The following is a 21,369-nucleotide window of genomic DNA, read 5'->3' on the forward strand; positions in this document are numbered from 1 at the left end:
ACAATGACCATCAGTCAGCACATGCAGTTATTTTTGCTTCATCATCTCTGTGCAGGAAACCAGACATGGCGGTTGGTGATGCTGAGCAGACTATTTTGGTGAGGGGCTTTCAAAATATGACCCACAAACAACAGTGTGTGAATATGAATTGAAAACGTATACTTACCTTAAAATATCAAATAATATGCATATGCATTTCTTAGCAAGTATGGTTACTTTAAGATGTTGGAACTTCACATATATACTGTAAAAGGGTAACGAATTGACTAGTAATTCATTACAGTATATGCTTGTTTACTCAACTCAGTGTGAATTACTCATTTACAAAATTAACATATCTGCCTGGTCTCCTCAACCTCTGCTTATTTACTGCATGAAATACCCATAAACTGAGCGGCGTTAGGTCCTGCACTAGTTGTCACTTATCACACTTGCTGTCAAACGATAAACTCTGAATTGTGCGTTGTGCTGCAAAAGTTACAAGTTAACAAGGAAAAACTGTGCTTGCACCCAACGAAAACAAAGTGTTGCTGTACTGTTTTCCATGATCATTGCTTAAAAAACAATCACAAGAGTGCAGGTTTTTTTTTTGTTTTTTTTTACAAATGTCTCCTTCACAGCTCAAGACAGCTTCTCATGAAATTCCGGATACAATGTAAGTTTTCCGTTTATATCTTGCATAGGCACTAAGAAAGGCAAATGCATTTAAGGGCAACAGAGGATTAGTTGCAGCGATTATGAGGCCAGGAAATCTGCATGTATAGAGTGAGTTTGGCTGGTGCTTGACAGGGTAGTTGGTGACTCCCGAGAGAGACTATTTTCTTCAGTAGACTTGTGTTGGTGCTGTTGAGATGCAGAGAAGCCTCTTATACCACTTCACTGTCTTTGATGTACGACTTACTTGAATTTTTAAATCTTGGAAGCTTTTAATAAGGCAAAATGTGCAAATTGGCAACAATGACCATCAGTCAGCACATGCAGTTATTTTTGCTTCATCATCTCTGTGCAGGAAACCAGACATGGCGGTTGGTGATGCTGAGCAGACTATTTTGGTGAGGGGCTTTCAAAATATGACCCACAAATAACAGTGTGTGAATATGAATTGAAAACGAATACTTACCTTCAAATATCAAATAATATGCATATGCATTTCTTAGCAAGTGTGGTTGCTTTAAGATGTTGGAACTTCACATATATAGCTGCCATGTTTGCATAGTGAGGCCACATGGATGGTTGTCGCTGTTGAGGATCGACCCATTGAACCAAGACTTACAGAAAGATTCATTTGTGCAATCGCCCTTATCCCTGTTCGTTGCACTCTAAGTGTACCCTCACTGAACCTCTTTGATCTGTCATCCTGAACTGTCTAGGGCTGCTCAGGATGCTACATTCACAACGCTGATTGACTGAAAGCACCGCTTCAGGCAGCCCGAGTTTGTCAGGGATGGATAATCGAAGATTTCTACTTTTTGTGAAGAGGCTGACTTTTCCGCAACACTTCATCGTTAGGCGGCTGGGCACACTTTACGAGTTAAATTCTGCCAGCAGCACGAAATGGTTACAAAATTCATTACAAAATTGGACACATATTCTGAGATTAGATAGAAACAAACACGAAGAGCCGTGTCTCCTCCTGCACAGCCAGCAATATACTTGATTTGTTTCAAATATTTGTATCCTACTGAATATTAGAAAATTTCTAAATTCCTAATTTGTAAATCAAATGCGAATATTAAAAATATAATATTCGGTAGTATTAAAAATTCTCGAATATTTGCACAGCTTTGCTCACAAACTTCAACATGGGAATCTTTTTTTTTTCTTTCAGGTGTCTGTTTCTTCACAGCTCGAGTATTCAGATGAAATGCATGGAACAGTGTAAGTTTTTCAATTGTGTTCAGTATAAGCACTAATACGGGTGTCACACAATGTGCTTTCAATTGCGATCGAGTCCACTCAGGATTAAATTTCCCGGTCGAAATTGGCTCTTTTGCACAAGTAAATTGAAAGAACGGCTGTATTTTACTCACATACGTTCGGTACTTGAGTACACTTGTAACTGCTGGGATCCTTATACGTGTCAGTTAGTTGATTTACTTGAAAAAATTCAGAATAGGGCGGTTCAATTCGTTCTTGGTAATTGTGACAAAAACCTCAGCATTACCGAAGGCAAGCGCAGACTTCATTGGCAAGATCTAAAGGAAAGAAGAAAGTGCCTCAGACTCAAATTTTTTCACAGTGTTTACTATTCTAAAATAGGCATTGACAGGAACAAATATATTACATTACCATCGTATATTTCACGTAGAAGAGACCATGCCTTGAAACTCCATGAATTTCCTTTTAAAGGTGACACCTTGCATTATGAATTTTTTTATAGGACCACGAGCGAGTGGAATGTTCTCCCGTCAAATATTGTTAGTGTACAATGTAATGAAATGTTTTACTGCGCTTTGTGCGTTGAAATGAGTGTCAATTGATGTAGATATGTATGTACCCCCTGCTGTAATGCCTTCTAAGGCGATGCAGGTACTCAATAAATAAATAAATAAATAAATAAATAAATAAATAAGGTTACCAGAGGAAGCCAATCTCGGTCAAGAAATTCAATCCGGATCGGCCTTGATCGCTGTCAAAAGTGGGCATGTGACACCGATATAAGAAAGGCAAATGCAGAGAAAGGCAACAGAATGTAAGATGTAGTGATGAGACCAGGAAATTTGCTTGTATAAAGTGGGATTGCTCATGACCTTGAGCAATGCCATAGCCACATAGCTACCACGGTGGACACAGGAGTGTTGATTTGACATGTGACCACTTCCGTAGTGTCGCCTAGACTCTACGGTGCACTTTAATGCGACCCTGCTTCTGCACGCTTTGCATAAGTTGTCTGCTTGGCAAATTTGCATGGTGTTTATTTTTCAGAAATAGCAGCAATGTGCCGTACTGTAACTTGAACTTAAATTTATCCCGTTTGCCTGCAACCGTTGTCGTGTCTATAGTAGTAGTGTTTCTTTACCTTCTAAAGTCACCTTTCCCCCCCCCCCCCTCCTTGTATGGGAACTGCGACCAAAGTGTGGCAAGACTGCTATTCACTTGTTTCGCGACTGTGTCGGTTCTAGCCATTCTCTGCCTCCTCTACCATTCTATCTAGCTTCCCTCTGGACTTGCACGTTAGTAGAAAGGTAAGCGCTGCAATTTCTGCAGTGCTTTTGCAGGGGCGTTGCAGATGATTACAGCTGTCAAGAGGTTAATGTGGCAACACCCAGGGAGCTCCAGAGGACATTTGACACATTTGACACAGGGCAAAGGTCCAAATAAGCTTCTTGCATCGCCTTCCTCTATGCCGCATCCTGTCATGTATACACACGCTCTGAACCACCCCCCGACGCGGTGTGCAAAGGGCAAAGGTCCAAATAAGCTTCTTACATCGCCTTCCTCTCTGCCGCATCCTGTCATGTATACACACGCTCTGAACCACCCCCCGACAGCAGCAACAGCAGCAGCAGTGGGAAAGTGCGAGGAAGGCGCAAAGAAATCTTCACTTTAAAACAAAACTTATCTCTTGAGTTAGAGATGCCCTACCATTCACAAGCAACATCATCGATCACATGCACTCATCATGTAGGCGCATGGAGGAAGAAAAAGGTGGGCACGAGTGTAGGGCTGCTATGTGCTTGAAATGTGGCTCTGGCCATAGCTGAAACGGCACTTTCGAAGTGAAGAAGTTAGAGCACACAACTTTCTTGAGAATGCTTTATGGAAAATCGTTCCACTGTACAGCGAAGCCTTTTGGAATGTGATTTTGCTGTGGTATCGTCAAGTTGGCGTGTTATGGCTGAAAATTTAGATAAATGCAACTTGCTGCACATGTTGCTGAGCTTGTTTATCTTTATTATCTTGTTTATCTTATCTTTTTTGCCACGCTCGTATTTCCTTTTCTCTCGGTCCTCTGACTGTTGTCTTTCGATTTCTAGTTTTTGCGCTACTAAGATCATGTTGTTTATCTTAGTTGCACTGCTGCCGTTTTGCTGTTTGCAGCTGGTGTGAGCGAGCATTGCTTACTCCTGGCACTCTTCCTTGGCCAAATTGCTCAACCTTTTGTCTATGCACACGTTTACAGTTCCTGCCATTCTTGCGCCCAGCCCCCTGCAAACTGGAAAGCTAAAATAGAGATTAGAGAGGTTTGTAGTCATACTACCATCATGATGCTGTAGTAGTCTCTGTTGTCATTCCAGTTTCATCTAATTTTCATCACACCATCATTTTCGCACAGTCGGTTGTCATCCAATTGCCATCATGCTGTCATCATCACACCGTTGTCATCATTACTTCATCATCATATATGGGATTTGCATGTTTCAGCACCACAACATTATTTTGAGCCATTTTTTTTTCTGGTAAAAATGGGATTGTTTCCTGGTGTAATGGGCTTCTCCTTCTATTAGCTCTCGCATCTCTCAAAGGCAATTCTCCCATTTTTATATGCGTCTGTAGATGCTCCAAGAACCTGTTTTCCTGCTACAAAAGGTCCCCCAAGATGGCCTTGGTCAATCAAATCACTGCATTGGTGATATAGAGAATTCCTTTATACAACTTCACTGTCTCTCTCTTACAAGTTACTTGGGTTTGCATACATCTTGAAGCTTTTAATGAGGCAGGATGTGTGAATTAACAGCAACGGCCATTAGCGCATGCAGTTATTTTTGCTTCATCATCCAGGTGCAGGAAACCAGACTTGTCTGTTGGTGATACAGAGCAGACTGCTTTGGTGAGTGCCAAATAGGCTTTGAAAATATATTTCACAAACTTCAACAAGCAAGTCTTTAAATGCAAAACATTCTTGCTTAGTTTGACCCAGTTTTCTGTAATGGCTATGGCCAATTTTGTGGGCCATCTCTGCATGTAGGGCAGCCTTAAAATATGAGCTGTTTCTGTTAGTACCTATGTGCTGCTCTTCAATGAACCTCTTTCATGTCTACTTGGGTATGGGCCGCTTTTCAGTGAGCCTCCTTGTGTCAAAGCGAACCCAAACAGAAAACCATAACTGAACCCCAATTTTGTGCAGAACTGAACTCGAACCCGAACCGAACCTAGAGTGAAAAAAATAAAAATAAATAAATAATGGTTACTAGTTCAACATGAAATGGTTCAAGCATATAAGGTGACCACGAGTGCTTAATAATTTGCACAATTTTTCAAGTGACTACTCTTTCAGTTGGTGCACCCTACAAGCAGATTGCTACTACTCACCGAGTTGCTTTGTGTGTGAGAATTGGGATAGATGATGGGTGTATGCTGGTAACTACAGCTACCTCGGCAGAGACACTTGCACTTCTGAAGTCAGCCACAGTACTGTCCCGTGGTCGAAAAGTTGTTTCAGGGGCTCCGCGAAAGTAGCATTTCTGTCGATGCGCCTAATTTGGCCGTTAGGTCAACTTGTTACTAAACGTAGATAAACGTGGACAGCGGAAATGATGATGTCCTCAAGGAGAGATGTTAACAAGTTCAGCTGCATGACTTATTGTAACCCTAACACTGCAGTCTCTAATGATTGCAGTTAGCTTCTCAGTGAGCGGCAACCGCAGCTGTGAAATCTGTTTTGTTACGTGCCCCGGTTCAACAGACATTTAGTTCTTAGCCAAGCAGAGTACAACATTATTTGTGGGGCACAATGTGCATGCTTTTTACTTCATTGTCTGCCCTTAGCCAGCACAAGACTACACGCCACTTGCAGATGCATAAAAATTATCGATGCAGAGTTCAGTGCAAACTGTCCTTGTTCATCGTTCAGAAGCATCACCTGCTTCTCACCTGCTTCTCAAATAGCAGAAAACTGAGCAAGATGTCAAATGCTGGCTTCTTTCTTTGCTACAGACTAGAAGATTGAAGTTGTAATTCATGTAATACAATGTGAATTTGCGGCTGTCTTCGACACCATGATGACATGCCTCAGTTTGCTCACCACCGGTCCTGTAGTAATATCCTGAAATAAAACGACAATAACTGACTCTGCAGCTGTCAAAGGAACAAGTGTTGAAGCTGCACAGACCTCACACTGATGCAGGGGTTCTCACTAATGACCTCTTTCCTTAATGTGTACTTGCAGATTTCCCTGTATCTGTGTAATTCATAAATTTCTACCATTTCTTGATTAAACTTGCGCATGTGGCATGTGGACAAGTCAATAGTATTACGCAGTATGTCGTCATGGGGCAGGCTAAAATGTACTGTGCTGAACTGATTTGCAAGCTGTTATAAACTTTTATTTCACTGAATGAGAGCTGAACCGGAATGAAATTGGAGCGTATTGAACCTGAATAAAACCAAGCCAGTATTTTTTCGGTTCGACACCCTGATTTAAACTACAATAAACAACATGTGCTGCACTCCTTATCTGTTCGTAACATGTCACACAAGTATGAACTTTCACCCAAGTTGGCAAAAGCATTACCCAGTGACCCAAGAGCAGCACAGCTAACGCCACTGGGTATTTGCCACTGGGTATGTGCCACTAGGTATGCATACGTATATAGATACATATACAGTCAACTTCCGGTTTTACTGACTCCCGGCAACCGCGAAAACGTCCGAAAAATTAGGCTGCCTGAAAAAATAAATGCATGCAAAAAACACACCATCCTCTATGGAGCGAAAAAGCACCAAATTTTCAGCGTCCACCACTCAACCGCCGTCCAAGAGCTGGCTGTTCACTACCAATCTACTCTATCCAGATATTCGCCGCCCAGCAAACACAGTCATCGGAATAGGTTGCGTGTGGTGGAGAGCGTGGACCAATGAGAGCGTAGCAGAACCGTTGGCTTCTGTCAGTCGCCTGAGTTGAGTTCGTCTGGCCACAGCGACTCCTCGCATGCTGTGTCGTCGGCACAGACAGTGGCTTTCTCCCGCTCTTGCTTAGATGGAGTGACGAATTCGCGGTGGTGCTTCACGCTGGATGTTCCGCCGCGCAAAATTCGTCACAAAAGATTGCTCCATGGAGGCTAGCCTTTGTAGCTATTTCTCAGCTGGCGAAAGTCGAGAACAGAGTAGCATACCACTGCATCTGTGCCAATGCATCGTTCAGATGACTCAGAAAAGTGCTTTTGATTATTAAAAAAATGCCCGGGTGCTATCAAAGTATAGTGGCTTAAAAATTAGTGAGTGCACTTTTGTACAGTGTTCTGCTTAGGGATAGTCGATTAATCTTTTTATTCGATTAATTATTAGTATTGCATCACTTTAGCCTTTAATCAATTAATTACATTCAATGTAGGGTTTTTCCTTGATTAATTGATTAAATGAAATTTTTGCCTGGCACTTTTCGAAAGACTGAAACACAGTTATCTACATTTGTAGGACCCTATCTTAATGTTTGAGAGGTGAAACTAAGTTTGAAACACAAATGTATAAATGTATACTTGATAAAACATAAGCATTAACTTGTTAAAGACTAAACATAGCTGGCACTAGGGACTTTTGAAAATATAAACAATATATGCTGTAAAATGGCACTTACTGCAGAATTAAATAAGATACATGGCATTAGTGAATCCCTGTACAGCACAGTTAAACAAGAAATAAGAAAAATGGAAAAATTGAAAGGTGAAGTCTAACTAAAGTATTCCAGGAATTGCAATATGCACGGGGGAAAAGGAAATTGCTAGTTTGGGATTTTAAACCATATGATCTTTTCTACAGAGCAAAGGAATGTCAATTCGCTGGGATGTTTGGGTCAAACCAACACTTTTGAACGGCCACACAACCAGCATGCGATTATAGATGCTTGGAAGCTATAGATTTGCTGGAATCGACGTGAACTCCATTGCTATTTCTAATACATGCTCCAGACTGGCGCGCATGCTGTGCCACCTCTTTATCGGTCTGGGAGTAGCACGACGATCAATGACTGGGTTGCTACAGTATCTCCTGAATTGCGAGGGCATTTCAACCCTCTGGCTTTGTGTGGCGTGGTTGAATGTGTGGTGTGGGGGAAGACAGGGGAAGCACTCGGCTCAGCGTCAATTGGGACTTGGAAAAAACAGTCGACAGTCACTCTTCCACAGCCGCGCAGTCACTGCTCACATGCCACCCTTCTAGCACAATCTCAAAATTTTCGCACCACTCCCACCAAACTCTAGAAAACAATTCATCGAACAGGTCTAATCAATTTGGTTGATTAAATGAAAAATTTGAATCGATGAAGGCTAATTGTTTTGTGGGATACATTTAATAGATTAATCATTTATCAGTATTACCGATCCTAGTGCTTGTACACAATAATGTCTGCTTGAATTTTGACTAGAGTTATGTCATCACTGTACACTGCTGGCAATGTCATCAGCGCTTGTGTCAATTCAGAGCTTATCAGCAGTGCAGGCGCTGGCTCTTCATTGTCAGTGTCGGCGCCATCACTTGACAGACAACTTTATTGCCATTGAATGCTGCACAGAGGTTGAGTTCATTGTCAGTGTCAGCAAATCATGCAAATGTTACCTCAGCATAATTCACAACTACCAGCAACATGTAGGTCGTTGATTACAAAGTTCATGGAAATGGACTAATCAGACACACTGCTGTTATCTTTGGATGAGATCGCTGGCTCAATATGCATCATCAAAGGCCATCCTTGAAGCTTCCACTTGAAAGTTTCTTGAGCTTGCCTCAAAAGGAGCTTACACCTAAAAATATATTCAGCTTTCTTCTCTAAAATCATGTCATGATTGAAAAAACCATTGCTAGTTGTAGATTACGACATTCAAATTCCTAACATGCTCCTGAATTACACTTCTGGAGCTTTCTCTTCAACGTAGATTCATTTTTTCACCATCCAGGTGATATTGAAGGCCAGGGCACCATACATGTGAAATTAATGTCTGTTGTGCTGCAGGTGATCTCAAAGAATGGAAGCATTTGACCTAAGTAACTTATGGCATTGCTTTAGCCTTCAGACTGTTGAACATGTTATAGTTTGTTGAACATGTTATAGCAGCTCATTGCCACATGTGGAACATGTTACAGCAGCTAATTTTGTACTGCCCAAAAACCGTATGCCAGGGTGTCTACCAACTGGGAAAAACCGGATATTCTCAGGGATGTTGAGCAGTCTGGAAAAAACTCAGGGAGAACTCAGGGAATTTGTGCCTCTATCAGGAAAAAATTAGCTGTAATTTTATTGAAAGCGTTGAAAGTCGTGGTAATGCTGGTTCGAGTAACAGACAGGAATTGTAATGAATCGTCTTTGACGCCCTGTCGTCGGCTGGAGGAGTTGCCAGTGTACCACCACGTACCCCTTGGAATCAATGTATCGGAACGTCTGAAATTTTTGGACGCAAGAACTCCTTGCCGTCCGATTTTCCGGACGTTTTTCCGTGACCGCAGATCCGAAATGGCAATAATCAAAGCCACCACCGCTGCCATTTTGATTAACTCGCTGCCTTGAACCGGCGCTCTTGCACACAGATGCGCTGGCAGCCATAACCACCACTGCGGCAACGCTAGGCCTAGCTGCGTCGACATTCGCTATGAAGCTTCTTGCCGTTGGGTGCCGTGTTTTTTATTGAAAGAATTCGCTGCTGTCAGCAATGGCACGGGCTCCACCTTTGTGGTCCTTGCGATTGGCTTAGAAGCTCAGAGAGCACGGTGCGTTGCATAATTCCGGTTCCCGAAAGTCAGCTTCGCCTCTGTACAGAAATCTAACGTGGTGAAGCATTCGCAAAAGTATTGCAGTGAAGCATAACAAGCGTGAGAAGGGGCTATTGCCACGGGACATATTATGTATTCCTTAATTATACACGCGTGCACCCGGTATTTCCTGTCACAACATGAGCACCGATATGCCTAATATGTGTACCGACACACCTTCAGAGCGTTTTTGAATGTGCCTGTGGTGGTTTGAGACCTAAGGGCAGTAAATGACATGCATTCATTTTTTCCAACTGGCCGATTTTTCGGATGTTTTCGTGGCCCCTAGGGAGCTAAAAAAAATCGGACGTGGTCTGTGTAACTGACCAAGAAGATGCTTCCAATGGTCTGTGGGGCGAACGAGTGGCGGAAGGAGGACAAGAACAGAAAGGACCTACACATTGAGGAATGAACGGGAAAGGAAGCATGCTACCGCTATTTTGAAGGAGCTGGAGCTCAAAAAACAAAAGTGTTGGCTGATGCTGAGATGCAGATGTCCCTCATCAAAACCAAAATAAACTCTTTAAAGCAGCGAAACACAACACTGAAGTGTCGTGCGCCGTCTGAAAGTATGTCAGGACAGTTGAGGTCGACTTACGAGCTGTTGAGAGGGAGTCTCACTGTAACAAAGTTCAGGCCTCATACCATTGAGCTTGCTATCAGTTGATAGAAATAGCTCATATTCGAAAAAATTTGCTTCTGTAGGCATCTAGTTTTTATTCGTATTTGAGAATGGCCGACTCGATTTGCTATTTTTTTCGAAGACATTTTATATGGTGTGCATTTTACTAACCCCTCCCTTCTATTCTATTTTTGAAGAACATAAACACTACTGCTTAGTATTCAAATTGGATTAAGTCGTTTTTTTGTTTAAATTTTTTCATATGCTTACTAGAGAGTGACAGCATCGGGCAATATGGTTTCAGCCCTTATTGACATAAAACATAGTTCTGCATCACTCACAGAATTTTGGAAAGGCACTCATGGAAAACCTGAAAAACTGAGGGAAATTGGAAATGTCAACTTGATAGACTCCCTGTTATGCCCTTACTTTTCTGTGGCGTACCCCTGTTAATTGCAGTGGACTCATCTTCGTTTTCATTTATAAAATAACATAAGCTAGTTTGTAAAGCAATATTTTTGTCAGTTTATTATGGATAGACAGATTCTGTATTGTAATCTATAATTTATGATTGCACACATAGCATTTGAGGTGCAAAAGCATGGTCAAGTCAAAATCTTCATATGTGTGTGTTTTTTTGTTGGCTGTTCAGTTCTTAGCGCTGCTGTCCAGTGGTCATGTAAAGGATTATAACTACACAGCTCTTAATAGAGCTGTATACAGGTATACTTGTGGCTTTATGTGTTGAATTCTATATTTGGAACTTGCTTGGCAGTCACAGGTGTCTCAGCCTTCTGTACTACCATTCACTTGTTTTGACATCAATAGAATGAAATGCTTAGATTTGCTAATACAATTCATTCATAGTGACATTAATAGCATATGTTACCTTGAAAGTAATAGCATCTGGTTGCTCAGTAATGAAGGTATGGAACATGATTTGTGGGAGAACATGATGATGACAATGGAACCCCACAAAAACCATCTGAGACGGAGAAGAAGGTTTAACACAATAATTGAAGCTTGTTACTCTAAATGATATGATTCTTTTCTTGTTGGAACAGTTTAGCCTGCCTAGCATGATCATTCAGTTAATGGCTTGTAGAAGGAAAAGAAAAGATAGGGCAAGCACTTTGTATCAGGACTTTTTAAAATACTATTACCCAGATTTGTAGGCACTTGCTTAATAGGCTTGTGTGTTGATGTAGTTTTTGTGACGTGGCAATTTTAAGTTGGTATGATCTACATTCCAGGAAGCTTGCATGGCAAAACTCGGAATTGCTGGAGACATAGCCTACAGTCATCAACAGGAGCTACGGTAAACACCATTCGAGTCCTTACTCCTAGAATTGGATTTATTCCTAACCTTCCATCGAATAGGATAAACTTTATTAAAGGAATAATCAGAATAATCGCTAATGGTCGGGGTCCCTAGTCCAGGGCTCCGCTGGCTCTTGCCATCTTCTCAGCTCTCTGGACCTGCTTGAGCTGGTCGTCGATGGCTGAGCTGGACTGCAGTGCCTCCCATTGCTCTCTCGTGGCAGCAACACGGATGATGGCCATCTGAAGTCCCATCTCATTAATCCAGCTGGCAGAAAAATAAGCAAAATAGGGAAACAGGTTTTGTTGTCTTATGTGATTCCAGCAGCATCCATAACTGCTGTTGACTTCCATTGATGTGATACTGATGGGACATACAAAACTTGTTTGAATTATCCAGTGTTTTAATTGTTTGACATGTGTGGGTGCCTTTTGGAATTTTTGAATGGTGTCCAAACTAAACAGCAGGTCAAATTAACCCATCAGGTTAAAAGATATGTCAACTGTACAGCCATATGAAGCAAACATACAATTCTGGCAAGGAAAGCGTAAAATAGTTCTTTTCTTCCTTCTTTTTTTATGTAGAAATAGGGAAAAGGGAAATGAAAGTGGACAGAAAGATGACTAGCTGCAGCTGACAGCCTAACTCGCATCTTCCACATTACACTCCGTCATTGAGCTACCACAGTAGCCATTATCCTGTCCACTTTGTTGAGTTTCATGTATGTGTGCTAGATATAACCCTTGGAGTGTTAGCCAGCATCGCACTACACATGGCTACGGTGGTGGTGGCAGAACATTAATTAGATGGCAGGCCCGTTTTCCGCTCTCATTTCTTTTTTTTTTTCTATATTTCAGTTAGAAAATAGGTTAGTTTCCCCTTTGCTTTCCCTGGTTGCATTGTCTGTTTGCTTCACATGATTGTAACTGACAAAAAGTTGCACCCCCTTGTTTTCATGCACTTTACAGCTGTTTTATGAAAAAAGAAAGGCATTCATTGCAGCACTTACACCGAGTGCAATTTGTTGTTTATTAAAGGAAGCTTAAGTGGCTTACTGTATGTGTCAAGTAGCACTTTAGCCTTAGCTTTGCTTGTTCCTTTCATATGAAAACGTTATACAGAGGTCAGAGTATTTTGCAGTAGCTTTTGCATGTTTTGCATACAAACCATATTGATGGGGCTCTACTACCCCCTCTTCTTTTCTCATTAAACAAGCCACCTCCTCTTCCTGAATAAGGCTGCAAACCAGCCTTATGTGTGCAATGAAGTCATTAATTTATTGGCACCGCTGTTGCAGGGCACATATTTGGGACCTTTGTGAAGGCTACTTTGTAGGAACTCCTGAAAATTGCCTGAAGACATCCATAAAAGTAAGTGTGCCCTGTGGTTCATGTAAATTTTCTTGACTTGTAGGTAATACATTTTCAAGTGTGTTCCACTGTTTCTGTTAAACATTGATTATTAGTTTTTAATCAACAGTTAATAGCTTAACATGGAGAACTATTGAAACTGTTAGCAGATAGATATATGCATTATTTTGCTAAAGCTGTGTTATTTAAGTATGTACTTTATATACTTGGGCACTGTTCAGTGTCTTCGTTTTCGTTTGCATTTTTAAAAATTTATTTATTTCAGTTTAGCGTGCTTTATTTGAGTTGTGCCATAAAATGTAAACCTGCTTTTCTTGATGACTACTTTAGCTCTGCAAAGGTTTACTGTTTTTTCTGTGTATGTGTGATTATCTGCATGCAAGTTTGCTTTTTTTTTTTTTTTCACTGATATGTGTAGCAGTTTAAATCTGTACAATGCCTCTTCCATGGTTGTTTATCATGCCTCAGTTTCTGCTGTTCTAAGTAGCGCAAGAATAATAGTGCTTATGGAGGTTTGTGATGAGTGGCACACAATTCGTAAACATCAGTATTGCATAACTGAATCCTAAATTGATTCAAAAGAAACTTTCTGCAAGTGGCAACAAGTTACCTGTAGTGCAATTTTTTATGTTTAAAATGCACAGGAACAAAAAGTGCGAGTACTGATGGGCTCTCATACACCTGTTGCAGTGGAGGATTTAATGTAATTAGATTAAAATGACATTGGCATTGAATGGTATTAATTGACTGCTACACAAAAACATTTAATTTATATAGGATCGAATAAGCCTGAAAAACTCATTTGGTCTTGCATTAAAAATGAATGTTTACCTCTACCCCAGAAACACATTAAAACAAGGAAGGTATTTTTCATTTGAGGACTGTGTTAAGGCAAGAGTTAACAGTTTTGGAGTACCTTAAGGCATTTATTATTTTAAAGAAAAAAAAGATGTATACTGCAGACTATCACGAAGTTCTTATTCTCCATCTCAGTAGCATTTGGTGCTGCTTTTCTGCTTGTTTAGCGATACTATGTACACTTGGGTGCCTTTAAGTATTTGCTGCTTGTGTTATTTCATTCACTTTAGAGATATGCTGTGTGTGTTAGTGAAAAAATAAAAATTGGGAAATGTATTGCATGCTGCTGCGTGGACACTAGTGTGACCGCATTTTTGAAAACATTCATACATAGACAAGGCGCTTTTTTTTTTTCTTCTACCAGGTGTGCAGGGTATTTCAGGGCATGTCTTGGAATAGCCATAAACATTAGTTAGTATTCTATCTGTATAAGGTGCTTTACTTCATCCATGCCAACCCCTCTGCCATCTATCTAGCACATTTATTCCAGGATATCAGCTTTCAGTATGATGCTGGAGATGAAGCTGTACGTACCTGTAGTCTCCCTACATGCCGGCCTCAGAGACTTGGAGATCACCACTTACTTTGAATGCCACAATATTTGTTGTTTGTGGCGTGAGACAAGAGTTTTTGGTCAATACGAACTGTGAAAAAAGACAAATTGGCACTGCCAGTAGTCAGATGCCATTCAAGCTGTTGGGTTTCTTCAGCAGGTGGAGGTCATGATGAGTGAGAACCCTGAAAAATCAATTATGGGCATTCCAAAGCGGCTTCAAGTTGCAGTCAATATTCAAGCTTGCTATGCACGATTTCATTGGGCGCCACTCCTCGGTAACAGATTTCCTTTCTCCCACAGCGCTTGCGCAACCCAAGGATGTCTGGTTGTGAACTTCTGCAGTGGCGTCACCCTTAGAGTAGCTTCTTAGTTTTTAATATCTAAACCTGTACACTGCTATGTATGGCAAGCATCACTGAAAGGGAGACTAACAAGCAGCCACAATGATAAAAACTTCACAAACGCTGCTGTTGTACAAGCACTGCCCAGCATCAACATGCTGCAGGCATTCAGCTATTATTGAAGCTGAAGTCACTCAATAATTGATGCTGAAGATGGTTTTATTTATCGGTTTTATAAAGAAGCAGCAAGGGAAACTGTAAAATATTTGGAAAGAATATATCGAATCTTGTCTGAAATATTGTTGCTATTCGTGAAGTCTTATTATCTCCTCAAATATCTCTTGCACCCGGTACTGTGCAGTATATTTTTTCATTAAATGTTTTTTGCATCTTGTTTTATTGTGTATCATGAGAAGCCAACAAAGACACCAAGGACAACATAGGGGAAATTACTTGTACTTACTGATTGGATTAAACAGTTGATAAATTAATGGCAATGAAAGTGGATGAAAAAACAACTTGCCGCAGGTGGGGAACGATCCCACGTCTTCGCATTACATGTGCGATGCTCTAACCAATTGAGCTACCACAGCACCGTTTCCCCATTCACTTTCTTGGTATTTATGTGTTACTCCTAGAAGACAAGAAAAGAGCGCTACAAAGACGCGGACTAAAAGAAGAACATGTACAACAGACAGGCACTCGTCTTTGTAACACTCTTTTCTTTTCTTTAAGTATGTTAAGCCAACTCGCCCACATCAAGCTTCTACTGCTAGAACTAACCTTAGGAGCGTTAGCTAGCACCACCACTCACAAACCTTGGCAGCGGATGTGGAACAGCCTTTCTGCCACAGGCGTCACGAGTACGCGATCTTTCTGAGTGAAGGCAACTGATCAATAAACCCGCACATACTACCTGAAGGCATCAATGTTGCCGAATCCGATACCCTCGTTATGTAACAATGAGAAGAAAGGGGGTTAACCAAGGGGCCTGATTCTTATTAATCGTGTCATGAGAAGCCATCAAACAAAGACACCAAGGACAACATAAAGGAAATTACTTGTACTTACTAATTGAATTAAAGAAATGATAAAGTAATGGCAATGAAAGTGGATGAAAAAACAAGTTGCTGCAGGTGGGGAACGATCCCACATCTTCACATTACGCGTGCAATGCTATAACCAATTAAGCTACCGCGGTGCCTCTGTGGATCGGGGAAAGGGTGCCACAGTTTTCTCTAGTGTATTTTTCAATTTTTGCCTAAAAGTGATGTATGTTTATCAAGATTTGGTGTGTATGCGTGTGCATAACTATGCGACAGCTGTCATTATAGCTGAAGTGGTTGAGCACAACATTCATCATACAACAAGTTTGGGTTTACCTCCCCCCCGTGGAAAGTTTTTTGCAAATTTGCCCCATAATTTCCTTAATACTGGTGTTGGCTGGATTAATGTAATTGTTACTAGAAGATGTGCCTTTCGATTACCTTAGTTATTTTCTCTTCTTACAGTTGAGAGTTGTTAAAGGATTTTCTGTATCTAATGATCATTCTTTGCAGTACTGGGTGGAGCTTGTCATGGCCCTGATTAGCCAGAGAAGCATCAAGGAAGAAGACAAACATATGTGAGAAAACATTGAACTCCTCCTGTTTAGTGCTTTATTATGCTAAGACTTTTCTTCCTGTTGTGTCATCTTCACAAGTTGCAAAACATGTCATGAATATGCAGTTATGCAGCCCCAGTTTTGGTGTTGGCAGAAATGATAGTCTACCTCATAGTACTTGCTTTATCTCATGCTTACCTTACACCATAACCATCAGGTATGTCATGCTGAAACCTACTGTGGTGGCGAAGTGGCTTTGGCATTGGGAACTAAGCCTGAGGTTGTGGGATCAAATCCAGGCCACAGCGGCCACATTTCGATGGGGGCGAAATGCAAAACGCCTTGACTGTGCATTGGGTTGCATTAAAAAAAAACCCAGGCGGTCGAAGTTAATCTGGAGTCGCCCCACTATGACATGCCTCATAATTATATGTGGTTTTGGCATGTAAAACCCCAGAATTTAATTTTTTATTCTTCATGCTGGAAGTCTCGGAACAAATACACTGTTTAATAATATTTTAAAGAATGTTATCAAACAATTAGTCCTATAATACTAGATTATACAACCTTTGTTTTTTCGTTACTTTCAAACATTTCTTGTGCAACCGGCACTGTGCCACCTTCATTTAACCAAATATGCTTGCGTAATGAACAGTTTTTCCCCCCCTGCAAAACGGAAGCAAAATTAGAAGATGCGTTTATTATGCGTTTATTGGAACTTTTCCAAAAGAGCAAAAATTGAAAAGACCGCAGCGATTTTAAAAATCCTTTAAATAACTTCCTTTGCAATGAATATACATGTCCACTATTTGCAAACCATGACATTCTTTTTATTGCACTTTACTGCGCATCACAATCGCCAGACCTGTCATCCAAGTCGCTGGCCGCTTCTTCCGCATCATGGTTCCAGAACAGCTCGTCCTTGCTGCTGTCCAGCGCATTTGTGATGCCAATCTTATTTAAGCTTTTTGTGGTCAGGTCAGCTGGCAGCGAGTGCCATGCATCCAAAATCCAGGAACACACCAACTCTATGGATGGCCTCTTAACCTTGCCAATTGGTGTCAGTGTGCCCTCCCTGGGCCATCCACTCCGTGTACAAGCATTTCATGTTGTCCTTATTAAACGGCTTGTTTGTATACACATCTAGGGGCTGCAGCACCAAAGTGTGCCCACCTGGAATGATTGCACTCTCAGTGCGCACCCCCGCAGGGGCGTCTGCGTCAGCAGGCATTTGGTGTGTTGCGACACCACGTACCTGAGCACACGAAGGTTGGACCCTCCTGTGTGTAGCGGTGCACGGCTTAGCCATGTCTAGGGAAAGGGGGATTCTGGGGGTTAAGCCGATGCCGGGTGTTCGAACCTGTTAGGCCCCACCACCTCTTTGGCCTCTTACACACCTCTTTGGCCTCTGCTTCACATAGACGGCACCCCCGGACTGACCCACTCGGGGGAAATTGGTAGTTGCCTTTTCCTGCCTCTCTCTCCCTCCAACCTTCGTCTTTCTCTCACTTTCCACCTTCCCTGTCTTCTCCTGGCTTCCCTTCCAGTTTTCCCAGGCAGCAAGGGTTAACCTTGTGTAAATAGCCAACCTAGGGTATTTCGTATTTGGTTATAGTGATAACATACAGCTGGCGTTTGCAGGACCTGTTTTTGCAGTTCCTGTAGTGACCTCTTGTAGGGCTCCACGGTGACTGACTGGCGTTATTGCCCAAAACTGCACATTCCTCTATGGATAGTTCCTTCCCCCCACTCCCTGATCGCCCTCAAAAAAGAGGGCGCACCGATGAAGTATTCCAGTTTTTTGGTCGGCAAAAGGAATCCTCCCCCGTTTCCATGATATTCATTCTCAAAAAGCAGATAAACCAGTTCGAACAATTTCACCCTTCCTTGTTTCCAAATAATTGACTGAAGTGTTTGGTCCAGGTTATAAGGCGTCGAGGATGGCAAGCAGTGATCTCCTCTTGGAGCTCGACAATCAGAAGCGGCATGAGAAATTGCCAAAACTATTGTCATTTGAGGAAACCCAAGTAATTGTAACCCCGCACCTGAACACAACCCGCGGCGTTGTCTCAGACGATGACTTGCTGGAGCTCACTGAGACTGAACTCTTGCAGGGCTTCAGTGAACAGAATGTTATCAGTGTCAAAAGAATTAAGATGAGGCGTGACAGTAAAGAACTCAAAACCAAGCACCTGATACTCTCATTCGGTTCAAGTGTTCTTGCCGAGTCTATAGAGGCCGGGTACATCAAGCTCAGTGTTAGGCCATATGTGCTAAATCCCCTAAGTTCTTTCAAATGCCAATGTTTCTGCCACAGTTCACAGAGCTGCCGTGGCCGCCAAACCTGTACGAAATGCAGTGTCTTAGAACATACCTCTGAATCTTGCGAGAACACTCTCCACTGTGTAAACTTCGATGGGGAGCTGTGACGGTCATGCCCATCCTGGAAAAAAGAAAAAGAAATTGTGACCATAAACGTAAAGGAAAACGTAACTTTCAAGGAGGCACGCAGGCGGGTATCCCACCTGCCAAAGAACACATTTGCTGATGTGACACGTCAAGAGGCGGCGACACGACGACTTCTGGTGGCTGTCCGGCCAACACACAGTGAGCCGGCGGTGACGCCATCTGGCCCCCCGGTGGCTACAGCTTGTGCTGTTCTGTCACCACAGAAGAAGGGACCATCGACCTCCAGGCAGGTGGTCTCAAAGATCTCGTTCAATGTGCCGATACCTTCACGTCAAACACAGTGCTCGGAAGAGCGCGTGTCCAGCGCCTCGCAAGACTCGATAGACAACAACCTGCTAGATGGTGCCACCAGCACCTAAGGAGCGGCGAGGCTCTCTCAACCGCTCCAAAAAAGACAAAACTCGCGTTATGGTGCCTGAAAAGGGTCCGTGAGCTAATCCTTATCTCTTAAATACATAGCACACAACACATTTACCATAGTGGAGACACAAATACTACAATGGAATGTTAAAGGACTCATTCACAACCTAGCCGACATTACAGAACTTCTACACAAACATCATCCAAAGTTGCTGTTTGTTCAAGAGACACATCTGAAACCCACACGCAAACTTTCTTCATCAGTACACAATCTATCATAAAGACTGCAACGAGGCTAATGCCTCAGGTGGTGTTGCAATAGTTGTGGACAAGTCTGTAGCTTGTCAACAGATCGCTCTTCAGACGCCCCTTGAGGCAGTGTCAGTTTGGGCAATCCTTTTTAACAAACGGGTGACTGTGTGCTCTATGTACATACCTCCTAACTATCATCTGAGAAAAAAACGATTTCCAGAACCTAATTAATTAGCTTCCTGACCCCTACCTACTTGTAGGTGATTTTAATGCCCACAACATGATGTGGGGAGATTCGCAATGCGACACGAGAGCCCGATTGATTGAAAATTTGCTTCTGACCTCTAGTGCTGCCTGCCTGTTTAATAAGAAGGAGCCGACCTATTATAGCATACAACACAACTCATATTCATCGATAGATCTAGCAATAGGCTCTGTTTCTCTTATGCCTCATCTGGAATGGAATGTGATCGATAATCCTTTTGGAAGTGAGCACTTCCCTATAACTTTAAACTTAGTAACGCAGCATGACAACTGTCCCCGTGTTCCCATTTGGAAATTAGCATTGGCTGACTGGGAGCATTTTAAAAAATCAACTCATTTATCACCCGATTTTATAAACAATTTTAGTATAGATGATGCTGTCGCATATTTTACTGCTTTTATTTGTGATGCTGCTGAAAAGTTTATCCTGCAAACGAGTGGTGGTTCACTTAAAAGACATGTTCCCTGGTGGAATAAAGACTGTAGAGATGTGCGAAAGAGGCAGAATAAGGCATGGGGCATATTGCGCAGTTCGCCGAATGCAGAAAATCTCATTGAATTTAAACACATAAAATCGCAGGAAAGGCAGATACGACGTCAGGCGAAGAGAGAAAGCTTTCAGGTATAAGTTTGTACATACAAGAGCCAAAAGTTTGGAATGGTGTAAGGAGGCTAAAAGGGCAGCAAATATGCCTCTGGTGAACGATCAAGGGAATACCTTAGAAGAGCAGGCAGGCTTTCTTGGGGAGCACATTGAGCGTGTGTCGAGCTCAATCCACTATTCTCAATTCTTCCTTAAACACAAAGAAATAGAAGAACATAAGCCAACCATACATTCATGCAGACAGAATGAACCGTATAACCGGCCTTTCAGTATTGCCGAGTTGAGAGCTGCCTTGAACATATGCAAGAGCTCTACACCGGGACCTGACAGAGTCATGTATGACATGATCAGAAACTTGCATACTGACATACAAGTTACACTACTCGCACTTTTCGACACTATATGGGCTGCAGGATACCTTCTATCCACATGGAAAGAAGTGATTGTGGTCCCTGTTCTGAAGCAGGGTAAGAACCCTTCCTTGGCTGCAAGTTGTCATCCGATAGCTCTTATAAATTGTCTGTGTAAGCTTTTTGAAGAAATGATTAATTGCACACTCATACATTTCTTTGAACTCGACAATATACTCGATCCCTATCAGGGTGGCTTCAGAGAAGGGCGGTCAACAACCGATCTTCTTGTGCGCATTGAAGGATACAGTAAAACCTCGTTAAACCATACCCGCTTAAACAATAGTTTTGTTTTAAAAGTAAAGTGAAATCCCCGACTCAGCAGCCACTAAATGTAATGTGTTTTGTATCGGCATAAACCATACCAGCTTATTGCGTACGGATCGGTTAACAAGTGGTGTGTCGTCTCCATCTGGCGGCTTGGCAGAACAGCAAGCCTCAGAGATCAGCACAATGACCTCCAAGCGCCCTGTGCTTTTGCGCGTGAAGCCACATCAACCGTGTCAGGGAGCGTTGTGGTGTCGTGCAAGCGAGAACTCCCATCATGCCGAAACTCAGATAAAAAAAGACGCCGGGTGCTTAGAAGAAAAATTAGACATTGTTTGTGCTATCGAATGTGACGCGCAAAGTTGGCGCTGGCACGTGGCATGGGTCTACT

The 21,369-nt window shown here is 42.1% G+C and overlaps 1 protein-coding gene and 1 non-coding gene across 2 annotated transcripts in view; one reads left to right on the forward strand and one right to left on the reverse strand.

The window, feature by feature from the left end:
• The window catches only part of LOC142581174 (uncharacterized), a 110,741-nt gene that overhangs the window by 21,414 nt on the left and 67,958 nt on the right, over positions 1-21,369 (forward strand). Inside the window, exons 9-16 of the mRNA XM_075691195.1 lie at positions 56-98; positions 621-655; positions 1,010-1,052; positions 1,829-1,878; positions 4,723-4,771; positions 11,557-11,621; positions 12,922-12,994; positions 16,309-16,373. Of these exons, the coding sequence (XP_075547310.1) occupies positions 56-98; positions 621-655; positions 1,010-1,052; positions 1,829-1,878; positions 4,723-4,771; positions 11,557-11,621; positions 12,922-12,994; positions 16,309-16,373 (423 nt within the window). The remainder of the gene's footprint in view (positions 1-55; positions 99-620; positions 656-1,009; positions 1,053-1,828; positions 1,879-4,722; positions 4,772-11,556; positions 11,622-12,921; positions 12,995-16,308; positions 16,374-21,369) is intronic.
• Positions 15,270-15,342, reverse strand: TRNAT-UGU (transfer RNA threonine (anticodon UGU)). The gene has a single exon. It is a non-coding gene; the product is annotated as a tRNA-Thr (tRNA).

This window comes from Dermacentor variabilis, chromosome 1, assembly GCF_050947875.1.
Source record: "Dermacentor variabilis isolate Ectoservices chromosome 1, ASM5094787v1, whole genome shotgun sequence".
In the NCBI taxonomy this organism is placed as follows: domain Eukaryota; kingdom Metazoa; phylum Arthropoda; class Arachnida; order Ixodida; family Ixodidae; genus Dermacentor; species Dermacentor variabilis.